Genomic DNA, 12486 nt, shown 5'->3' with positions numbered 1-12486 from the left:
CGAAAAAAGTAAAAAAGTCATAGAATAGCATGTCGAAAAAAGTAAAAAAGTCATTATTCATTCACCCTGTTTTCTGATGGGCCTGGGGTGATGGAGGCCAACTGCTTACCAATCTGTCCCACAGCGGGAGCTTCCTGTGGCGCTCGGGACACTCGCCTGTGAGCTGTATGGCAGGTTACTGCAGGTCCACACCTTGGTAAAATGTCATCATTGGCTATAGCAAGGCATTTCACAAAGCTGAACGATTGCTTTGGCACGAGGGCACAGTCCACCCGGAGCACTGGTGCCTCAACCATGTAGTACTCGTGAAGGGCGGTAAATATTCGCGTGGCAGGATGTTAAGCGGCCAGCATGCTTCAAATTACGTGTTTATCGTATCCGGCAGCTGTGTGGAGGTGAGACACTTTCTAGGGTTTAAACTTAGAAGCGTATCGCTCCGCCTACGGCTGTGGCCGTTCATAATGGGCATAAACACTTTGCATTTCAATATACAACTTAGTATATTTCAATAAGACAGAGCCCTTTAGCTTTCACTTTGTCTGATTAAATAACATTTAAACGCTTGTATGAAAGAGCCAAGAAACAAAAGGTAAAATTCCAACATCTTTATATCAACTCCAGCAAAAATACAAAGTTCTTAACATAAAGATGCATCATTCTTGGGATTACCACAAATAAAGCAGTTATTTCTTTCTAATATACAAACCCAAAATCTTTAAATAGCAACTGCAAAGAATAAACATGTTCAAGTCTGATTTGTTGGGCTGCTTTAGATTTGCTAAATCCATTCGCCTACATGGAGTTCTTAAATAACAATAAAAACATGGCAGACATGTTTTGCATTTACAGATGATTTACCCTCTAAGAGAAATGAACATAATAAAAAAATAACACTGTGCTAAAAATGACAATTGACAACACACTAATGAAATTTACTACTGGAAGTTAAGGAACTTCACAATATGAGAACATCTGCCGGACAATAATAAAACAAATAATAACATAAAACTTCAACACACTTGAATTCACAACTCAGAAGTGTGACTAGACTACCCCAAAAATATCATATCCAACTCATGTATAATTAGGGAAGGCATTCATCACCCTGTAATCTGCCATTAATGCTCAAGCGGCCATAAACATTGTTCATATTAACCAACCAAATATACATACTGTTCAGGCCTTTTTATGAAATCATGTTGCGCAGTGATACACAAACCGGTATCTCGGTCATCTCAGATAGTTTGTCACTACAGCATTTTAATGGGCACTAAATGTGCATACACGTTATTAAATGAGGTTAGTAATTTTAAAGCTCAGGGGCATAAATATAGTTTTGTGTTTCAGTTGTAGAAAGGCAACCGCTCTAATGCAAGAGTTGCTAAAATTGTCTCCACATCAGCAAGACCGTAACACATGCAAGATGCAGGTAAAATACTCAAAGTGACGTCACTATTACGAGCAGATAACAATGGGTGCAATGGTCAGAAGTGACTGCAGAGGTACACAGTGATGAAAACGACCCAAAACAACATGGAAAAAATAAAAAAATACAAACATTCGTCATGACACATCCAGATCACACCGGTCTGTTTTTAGCAAGTCAGACTCGCATTTGCTTTAACATCTAGAACAACTACAGTGAGAACAATATTAAGTTAATGCTCTGGCAAAATGAGGATATAAAAATAAACCTGGCAGGTCAGACCAAATCAGAAAGTTTGAATGCCTCAATCGAGATAAGAATTTACAGATGACACTCGAGGAACATGTTGTGGGGAACGGAACACTGTACACACACACACTCAGTGAAGCAGGTGAATGGTGACGACCGCTCCGGGATTAGAAAGCTGTTGTAACTGAAGGACGGGAGTTTTCACACTTAGCAACACATTCTATTACTTTACACTTCATAAATAAGGCACCGGGTCACAATAGCCACATATTCACACTTGTGATTGGAAGACAGGCTGGAGATACACGTTACCTACTTCTGGAAGTAAAGATGGTATTGAAAAGCTGATCTGCCTTCTTCACAGCAAGCTCTCTGAACACTGCTGTGCATGCGATCATCAAAAACTAAAATTATATACAACAAAAAAAAAAAAAAAAAAAAAAGATTTGAAACCGAATGGTGAGTGAATGTTGTTATTCCAACTTCTAAAATGAGGTTTGATGGGCCATTATCTCCAGCCGTGTCGCAGAGTGCTGAAATAGAAACTACACCTGCTAGACATCACACAGGAACTCGTCTGTAGTCCCCGAACACTCGGCAAATAATCCATCACATTTCTATTTTCACACTGAAGCTTTACAAAAGCAGACGTCTCTTCCTGCTTCACATATTTGCCTACTGAAAAAGGTGCCATCTGAAGAGTAGAAAATAGAAACTTCTGGTCCTTCTGAGTATATTCCAGATAAAGGAAGACAAAATCCTCTTACTAAAGATGATCTCTCTCTCCCTCTCTCTCTCTCTGCGTGTGCATTTCATTTGGAGAGCGATGTCCTGGTGCGTTTAGCTGGGGTCTGCAGAAGCGCCCGAGCTCTCTTGGTTGCCGATTTAGCCGCGCTGCGTGGCGTCGCGGCGGCTTGCCTTTTCTTCGCGGGAAGCTTTACGGCCCCTCGTCTCGTCGGCGTGGGCTCCTCACTTTTCCTGACTCGTTTAGGAGATGGACTTTGTGTCTTCGTGGACTTTGTGGCCCTCTTTGAAGCATGTCTGGGGCTTCCACTCAAAGAGCCCGCCACCTCGATTTTCCTCTGGGATCTTGTCAGTACCTGGTCAGGTGAGGTCGGAGACTTGACGTCCGCACTCTGCTGTTGGGTTTCAACGGCGTTCTCTGTACCTTTGACTTTAGGGACAGCACTTGGGGAGGATTCCTTTGTTTGGATTTTTGCAGCACTCACTTTGTTCAAGGCGGGTTTTTCCACCTCTATTTTCTCTGCTTCGATTTGCTTCTTATTGTCAACCTTGCTTTTAGGTGTGTCAACGGGGTTGTGTTCAGATGTTTTAGGAGACCCTAGTCGTTGAGAACATCTCTTTGGCAATTCATCGTTTTTAGTTGCATCTCTTGAAGCTCTACTGCTGCTCGGAGCCTTGACTGTCCTCTGTTGAACAGGAGGCTTTGTAGTTTTTTTGCCAGCCAATGTTTTCCTTCTTCCCATTTTTGCGGCAGATGCTTTCATTTGTTTGCCAGCCGGTAGGGGGGATTTCTTTGCCTTGAGAGATGGTTTCAGACTTGACTTGGCGGCAGAATTTTTGGCGGCCAGTCTTTTCATATTGTTGGTTTTTAAAGTTTTTGAGGCCTCCTTGAGTCTAACATTGGTTTGCTGAACCTGCATCTTCTCTCGGATGTTTGAGTATTTCCTCAAGATCCTTGCACTGGCTGGATTCTTTGATTTACCAGAGGATTTCTGTGATTCAGCGGTTTGTCCACAGGCTTTGGCAGACTTAGTCAAAGTCCGAGTAGTACTGGGGAGCTCTCCTCTCTCTCTTCCTTTGACTGCGTTGGCTTCTTGCTCCAGTGCTTTAGCAATCAGTTTCTGACTCTTAGGGTTGCTCTTCACAGGAGAGGCAATGGCAAACTTTTTCAAATGTTTCTTCAAGCGCTCTGCCTGTAGGCTTGGAAATACCCCCTGAGAGGTCCCTGAAGCACTCGATGAGCTGTGGAAGCACAGCTGAGTTTCTGACGGAAGACGTGTATTCACCTTCTTGACGATGACAAGGGACTTTGTTTCTGTTGTTTCAAGGAACCAGCGACAAATACTGCTGAGATTAAAACCTTTCATGAAGAGCATTTGGACCGGTGAGTATTTCTGGTGGTCTGAAGACTTTGATTTCCGGGCCCTGCGTTTACTTTTCCATATAGCCGCCTGTCTGTCGGCTTTGTTTTTGTATTTTGTTGCTGGCTGACCCTCTTTGTCCGTATGCACCCAGCCTTTTTGCATTTTATCATACTTAACGTTCAGATTTGTAATTAGGTGTTGGTTCTCTTCTCCAGTCAGAGCCTCAAAGAATTTGTTTGTTTGTTTTGGGGGCTCGGGTCGTGGTGCAATGACAGGGATGGCTGAGCTATGGGGCAACACAGCTGCAACAGACACCGGAAGAGGCTTCACCTGAGCTTTGATTATTCTGATCGGGGAAGGTACGTCACTCGGTCTCTCATCTGCAGTAAGAGCACTGGTAGAGGCTACAGCCAGTCTTTGTGATCTCAAAGCCAATTTCTTGTTGTTCACTGGTGACGACTGAGTGACAGGCTGGGGGGACACTTCAACCTTACTGCTCTCACTTCTTAATGGCATTCTTTTGGGTTTTTCTGACACGGAAGAACTGCTTTCATCTCCACTTGCAGACCGGCCTTCTAAAGATGCTACATTTGGCTTCTGCAACAAAGCAACATCACTTGCTTCTGCCTCCTTTCGGAGAACCCGCTTACTTCTTAATGGCATAATCTCTGTTTGCATTTCAGTCTTTACAGGACTTTGATTTTCCAAAGGACTTGATAACTCACTGTTAAGTTGCTCATTGTTACTGTCATCTACTACCATCTGTGTAGACTGGAGCTTCGATCTATTTTCTACTTTGCTTTCTTGCGTTTCTTCAAAGGTCGTCTCTACTGGCTGATTCTTTTCAATGTTTAATTCTGCAGTTGTCTCTGGGACTGCTTCCTGTTGGGACTTTTCAGAGGCTGCAGGGGAAGATGACCTGATTGGAGGAGAAGCAACAGGAAGTGAAGAAGGAAAGGGGAGGTGCTCTGTAGATGGAGGAGCCTGGGTAGCAGTAGGTTTCGGAGGTAAAATGGAAGGGACAGCATTTGATTTGGGAGGTGATAAAGGAGTTCCAGATCTAAGTTGCCGCTGATCGGAGAGGACAAGCAGACTCTCCTGATCTCTCTGAACTTTCTTTTGTTTCCGAATTTGTTTGGTCTTTGAGGGAAATTTAGATTTTGGGCTAGATGGTATGGCAGAGGATGGTTCTTTCACCTGCTGAATCTCAGGAGTAGTCTCAGTCGATTTTACAGCTCTGTCTGCTTCAGGTACAGCTGGATCAACAGAAGTCTTGGGGACATTCCGACTAGATTTCACTGGGGTTTTCTTAGGCGACGTGGTGCTGTTATTTGATCTACGACGCAGACTTCTGTCGGATGCCGATATGGGTCGACCATTGACAAACCCCACTACCACTGCTTCCGTTTTTCTTAACCGCTTTGGCAGCGAAACTACAGCTCCTCTTTTTCTACGCCAGGGGGGTAATTCCTTCAAGAGTGAGTCGAGTGTCTTTGAGGACACGTCATCGTCATTCTCACCTTCATGCTCTAAAGGTACAACACCGTCAACTGCTTCGGATGTTTTCATTTCCGTCTCTTTCACCATTGGCTCCTCTGCCGAACCTGTGGTGTTGCACTCAACTGCGACTTCAAAGTTGTTGAAGTGCATCTTTGACTTTGGTGGAAGTTCCTGCAGTTGCTCTACTTGTACTTCCTCCCTATTGTTTTCCTCTATTTCTTCCTCAACTTGAGCCACCAGTGATGGGGCTCTATTTTGATGGAGAACAGGCTCACTGTTGTGCACTTCTTCTAGTGAAAGCTCGGGCTCATCTTCTTCTATGGAATCTTCCTCTAATGGTTCCACTACGGTTTCTGGGACTATTTGGTCGTTACTTTCACCGATGTCCTCTTGAAGCTCGGGCTTGTTCTCCTTTTCTGCTTCAAATGGAGCCCGAGCCACACTTTCTTCACTTTCTGCTGTTGTCCCCGAATCTCCACTTGTATTCTGTTCTACATCTGGGCTCTCATCTGTTTCTTGGTTTTCTCTTGGAGGCCTTACCGGAGACGAAGGAGCAGACTGGCCCTTGCTCTGACACTGACCGGTCTGACTAGTTTCAACTAGAATGTCTACTTCACTGGCTGCTACCTCCACCATATCTCCTGTTCCTGGTATCACACTCTCATCAGACTCTTCTGTGGACATTTGTTGATTCATTGCCTCCCGGCACGCTCCAGCAAAAGGCATATCCACAGGTGGTACACCCTCGGGCTTTGAAAGCACTTGCTTTGGGGTGACCAATGTGATAAGCTCTGGCATTGGATTCGGACAGTTGCCCCTCCCAGCCAATGTACGGACAGTTTTTAACTCCCAGATTTCATCTGAATACATATGTCCTCTGGTGCTTTTCCTGGCATTGCGGCGTGGACGCATGCCGCGCCGCTGTTCCTTAAAACACTCTGTAATTGGTTTGTTAATAAAAACAATATCACAGTGGCCAAGATCAGGGTCAGCTATTCCCCTACAAGCCGAGTCCCTGCTCCGATGATCAGACGATGACTTGATGGTCTTCCTTGCAGTCCGCGGAGAGTCTGAAGGAATGGTCATGTGGACTGAAAACAGGTTTGCTGGTTTATCTTTGGCATGCCCTAGAGCCTCTCTCTGCCTTGCTTGATGTGTGTGACTAGTCTGATTGTGTCTTTTCACAGCAGAGCTGAGTCTGGCACCATGAGTCTCTGTTCTGTGTGATGAATTTGAGTTACCCTGTCTGTCCTCCAAAGTGTCAGAGTGAGATGAAAGCGAGGTGTTGAGCACACATGACAACTTCTTACCAACGTTGCTGGTCATGATTTTCATCTTCAGAGGGGCATGATCACCATTACGGTTGTTCTCTGCCTCCATTGGATTAGCAGTGGGAGTGACCAAAGCTTGGTTACTCCCGGACCCAGGGCTGCGAAGATCCAACGCAGGGCCTGCAGATGTTTTCAGCGAAACAGCATTCTCTGGAACTTTTTTCATCGCACAGCTGCTTGGGACAGAATGGGACATATCCTGGACCTCTGACTTGGGAGTTGATGCCCTGGGAAACCTTAGCTCAGGGCATGACTTCTCAGGGGTGACTGCACTGGATTTTGCAGTAGAACAAGCAGTTACCTGGATTCCAGAGGTAGATTTAGAGGCTTGCTGCGTATTGGAAGATGCCAGTGCTTTGACCTCCGTCTGTAGAAAGCCTATGGCATCTACTATCTGTCTTTGATGGTGGGGACAGAGTTTGGCCATGAACTGTTCCAGCGTGGAGGTGGACTGCAGGTCTTTTGCCTTTGCAATAGGCAAGTCGTGAGGCTCACTGAGGGGACAAAGAACAAAATAGATGTAATTGCACATCAAGAAGACGCAGCATTGGTTTATACCATTGATTGGTACGTGGTTATTACACTTATGAAGACAAATGTCCATTCATCTCTACAACTAAGAGCTAAATGTGTTTGTGAAATAATTCACAAACGTTAAACACTGTTTATCATTGCATATTTATTAGAAGAATAGGTGATTTTAAAAGTGAAGCTTTCAATCCAGTGAACTTGACCAATAATAACATTGTTACAGCTATAACATTTTTCTTTTTTTGCACAGTGGTGCCTTTTGTTACAGTATACATCGAGAAAATCTTACACATGCACAAGACATTTAGTAATGGTTGCCCATTCCGATAAAAACAAGTCAAACACGTGTTTATCACTTGAAAGAGCAAATACATTAGGGGGAAATATAGAGTACATCATTTTTGTCAGGTTTACATGTATTTTATAAATAGTGCAACGGGTGACATTTAGATACAAGTGCTCAACAATTTAAGACAAATTAACTGTTAAAAGTAAAATCAATTGCAACATGCAAAGTTAGTTATTGTAATACGTGTGAGGTTTTGTTAGCGGTGGGGGTGTGTTTCTGTATTTCTGGCTTAAGTTTTTTTTTGAGTGAGGTAGGTCCATTACAAAACCCTCCAAGAGCCTTGGAACATTTATACCATCACATTACGCCAAAAATATATCAATCTTACTCTGAAAAGGTTATTTTCTTTGTAAAAAAAAAAAAAATTAAGAGTCATTGTGGTCTTTTAGCAAGAAAATGAACACACAAATGAAACCACATCTGGATCCCTGAGGTGACATGTCACAAGGCTATGCTGGGTAGTGATGAATTGAAATAGCTTTTCCCACAGCGTGTGCTGCTGAGCTAGATGTGCTGGCAACTGCATGACATGTAGTCAGAAAATGTTCTGTTGAGCACCATCTAAAAACAGATACTTACAAACGTACATTGTATCTGTACACAACTATAAATGTTGCGTTGCCAAATACCATGCTACTGATATTTCCATTGTGACAAAGTAAAGCTGAAATCTCAAACGATGGTGGAATATATAGAGCTAAGCTTGCTATGTACTAAGCTCGCCTCTACTCATTGCTAGTTTCCAGCTATTTAGCGGAGTGGCAAAGTTAAATCTGGATTTACATTATTACTTTGTTGAATTGTCAAACAGACAGGCAAATGTGCCTGTTTTGATATTAGTATACTCCACTAAATGCATGGGCTAATAAACAGAATAGTTATTAAAAAACATTACAGATGTCAGCTTTAAATAGCGATGTGAACAATACAACCTTTGAAGTAGGAGACGCGAGTCTGTTTTTGTTATAATCTCCAGAAATGCAGTTTTAGGTTTTACATTAAGTTGTTTTTCAATCAAATATGTGCTGCTTGAGGCACTGACCTGGAAAGAAACTTGTTAATTAAATACCCATTGGTCAACATCTTACCTGCACTGAGGTTATATTGACATTCAGTGCCTAACAAAGTATTGAAAACAAAAACAGTGAAAAGCTGCACTACCTTTTTTGGGCTGCAAACACAAAAATATTTCTACAGCGTGCCAACATATCTGAAATATAACTTTTTGAGATTAGAAAATATATTTTTAGGGATTAAAAAATAACATTTGCTGGAAATGGAACCTGACCGATGTTTTTGCTTAGCTCATTAACTTCACAGCCCTCTTTGAAAGGTCTAAGGAGTAAAGTGGTGTACCTGAATAATGAGTGGTAAGTGTTTCATCCCTGAGGGTCTCGCTCTTTGTTTCACTTAGCATTACGGTAAAGAAGTGACACTACGTACATGCCTTTCTCGTCCAGAGGAATAAAACAACCAGAAATAACCACTCTAACAAGCAGATGCAAAGCAAACGCATTTCAACAATATTTCACAAGCACACAAACAAAGTTGTGTTAACTCGTCCACGATGTTCATATACTGCACATCATAGATAATCTGTCAATTACGAACTACTATATTTCATCATAGATCTTCAGTGAACCATTAACCAGATTGAGAACTGGTTTAGGGATATTTCACGTTCACAGTACACTCTACTTTATACATTGCTGACTTGACGGTAAATACACCAACACCCCGGTACTTTCAATTAAATTGCCTCAAAGATAGACTTTACCACATACAACTAACTTCTCACTGACACATATGATTTTGTCCAATCATGCACGACATACCTAGTTTTATTCCTGTACACATTGTTCACGTTAAATCAAATATACCTTATCTGTACATATTTTTTTATGGACAGGGATACGCTTTACACTTTAGTCCACATACATTATATTAAACAAGCAAACGATACCTAACTTGCGTCAGAATACAGTGGGACAACCTTAACTTTTGTCCCTTCACATCTATAATGAAAGAGTTAAATATATCTGGAATCTAAAATTATATACTTGTGTCTATTAACAATATGTGAATTACTTCTTTGACTAAAGCCATTTACATTCACGGTTACTTCATTGATGATAAAACCATTAATTTTGTAAATATCGATTAATCAAGACTGCATAAACTAAATAATTCCAAACATATCAGTTTAAGTCAGTATGGAAGGGGATGAGACTCTTCCTCCACTTTGAGGAAAAATGGTTTCCACATGGAAGGGCATCATAAAAAAATGCTTTTTGATCAGAACTGTCTGAACATCCCCATCCCAAAAAGAAAAAAGAAAATATGAAATAGATGAGGGTGCGATTCATTTCACAGATACACTGAAAGGTTTACAAACGGTTGCACTGTGACAGATTTATGAGCTCTTCCTGTAAACGATTTGGCTTTAAGTATTTTCACAATGGACCGTGTTGTGTACATGACAAATTGCTACATTAACCCGCCATGAGAACAGTAGACTGCGATATGGATTCTCCAGATGAGGTAGTCAACCATTCGATTTGCTACAATAGACCGGGAGGAGCGCAAACACCTGTTCTACCTGTCAGCACAACCAAAGCGCTTGTAATAGATGAATTAACATGCAATCAACACTCTGAATGAGAATAAAGAAAGTAATGCTGAATGATTGTCAAAGAAGAATAATATGATCAATGAAAGTGAAGTTTTTACTTAATCCTAATAATCGTACACATGTACTTGAAGCAACTGCTTTGTTTTAAAATTGCATCTGAGCCAACGTTATTCAGACATTTTGAATGTATGAAAACTATATGCAATTCAGAGTCCTTCATTAGTTACAAATAATGAAGATCTTATCCTTAAATTGACAAGAAATGGAAACATTAACAAAAAAAAAAAAAGTATTCCTGAAATTATAAAACAAACAAAATGCAGAATAAGAGAAGCCAAACAAGTAAGTAAGTTTATCATCTAACATAAAGTTAAACTATTGTTACAGTGCTATTAACATACAAGTAATAAGTAATATGTGCGCAAGTCCCTGAAGTATGTTACTACCAACTCTCATGCAAAAATGTTTACAATCTAGGCAATTTTATGTATTATATGCCTGCAAATATAATATCTGAACTAATGCTTGTAGTGAAGGAATCATTTCTTTTATCAAAACATCCACGTTCATCGAAGCAACATTGTGTACATCGAAAATCCTGCAGGATTTGCAAAAAATAATAACCAAGATCTGCTCGAGTTGTGCATCAACCGGATGAAAGAATTATGGGCCGTGATCCCATATTCTGGAATGTCCTGAGGTATAAATGATAATGCACAATGAGGCGTCCTGACAGAGCAAAACGACGCCCCCCGGACCAAGGCAGAGTAAAAAACATGGAGTTCTCTCTGCGGAGTCCACTTGGCAAAAATTCAATGACAATGGTAAGTATTGGCAACAGGGGACAGGCCGTATGTAAACGTGTTTCACCCATCTATGTGGACTCAGCCTGACGATGGTATTTATTTTTATTTTTTTTAATATATATCTATATATCTATCTATAGATAGATAGATATATAGAGAGATATAGAGAGATATAGATAGAGAGAGATAGAGATATAGAGAGAGATAGATAGAGATATAGATAGAGATATAGATATATATATAGATATATATAGATATTCAATAATTCAAGCCAAGTATGAACACGACAGCCAGGAGATGCATTATTACTTCTCTTCCACACAGGGACAAAACATTTAGTTTCATTGAATCTTTGCCAAAGTAACTCAAGAAAAAGGTTGGTGTGATTGAGGCGTGAATATAAGAGTAGCTAACAACAAGACTAGCTAGCCAATGTTAACGAGCTAGCACAGTCAGCCAGTATGTTACGCTCCATCTGCTAATATTGCTTGATAAATGACTTTGTGAACTAAGAGCTTCTAAAAAGGACAATGCTTCTAGATATTATTTATACTAGCATGATGATAGAACTGATCTTATTATCTCGTATACCTGGAGCAAACACTTTAAAATATACCTGAATGTAATTTAGAGAGTTAAAAGTTATCTGATACCAAGAGTTATGCGAGTGCACTATTAATAATTAGGTCACAACAGCGGAGTATCGACCTCACAAATAAGGGGAGTGTTATCAATGAACCTGAAGAGACAATTCTTTATCACGTGCCATGGGCAAGCTAGATGTCTAAGTATGTGTACAGTATATGTAGAATACGTTCATACATCGTAAATAGAAAAAGAAAAGTTCGGCCCTTCTTGTGTCTGAGAGAAAGACGTTCCCAGAGATAATACCTGAAATCTGAAGGCGTACACTGGCACTGAAATGCTACCGATAACTAGTTAAGGTATGTTGTAAAGTCCTCTGAGAGTAGGACGCACATACTCGTCAGTAAGACATCCTGAAATGTGACCTCAAGAGGGAGATCTGAGCATCCTTCCCCATCTGAGGCAATGATTCTGTAGCTGAGGTATATACGTATATATGTATATATGTGTAAGCGTGTACAGTGATCCACTATCTGATAAGAGACATGTTCTTTGAATGACAAGTAGTACTGCATTCCAATCTGAATTTATCCTGAGTGCAGTGAAGGCAATGTAAAAAAAAAAAAAAAAAATAACATACCATTCATATAGGAGGGCAAAACATACAGAAAAACCTATAGGTGGCACAAACGTATCATGCTTGATTTGGAATCAAAAGGAACACACAATGTTATTCCAACAGACTAGAACAATAAATTAATATTTTGAATATAGTGTTTAGAATGAATACATACTCTGAATATAAGTGTTTGGAACAAACAGTTTTTTTTCTTACATCTCCAGTGCCTGTTTCAGTCCCAGATGTGCATTTGCAAAACAGTGACAGAGACTTTTACTGCCATCCATAAGGGCCTGAATACAAAGTAGGCCCAACTCTCTCTCTCTCATATATATATATATATATATATA

At 40.7% G+C, this 12486-nt stretch overlaps 1 protein-coding gene across 3 annotated transcripts in view; it reads right to left on the bottom strand.

The window, feature by feature from the left end:
* Window positions 1–590: 590 nt before the first annotated feature.
* LOC116400961 (proteoglycan 4) overlaps window positions 591–12486 on the bottom strand; it is a 25931-nt gene continuing 14035 nt past the window's right edge. For all 3 annotated transcript variants that reach the window (XM_031879097.1, XM_031879106.1, XM_031879088.1), the window contains one exon: window positions 591–7108. In XM_031879097.1, coding sequence (XP_031734957.1) covers window positions 2488–7108 — 4621 coding nt within the window. In that variant the 3' untranslated portion in view covers window positions 591–2487. The remainder of the gene's footprint in view (window positions 7109–12486) is intronic.

The sequence above is a fragment of the Anarrhichthys ocellatus genome, unplaced genomic scaffold (assembly GCF_004355925.1).
Source record: "Anarrhichthys ocellatus isolate YVR2014 unplaced genomic scaffold, GSC_Weel_1.0 scaffold3, whole genome shotgun sequence".
NCBI classification, from domain to species: Eukaryota; Metazoa; Chordata; class Actinopteri; order Perciformes; family Anarhichadidae; genus Anarrhichthys; species Anarrhichthys ocellatus.
The sequence above is the reverse complement of the archived record's forward strand: the minus strand, read 5'-3'. Positions and strand labels throughout refer to the sequence as shown.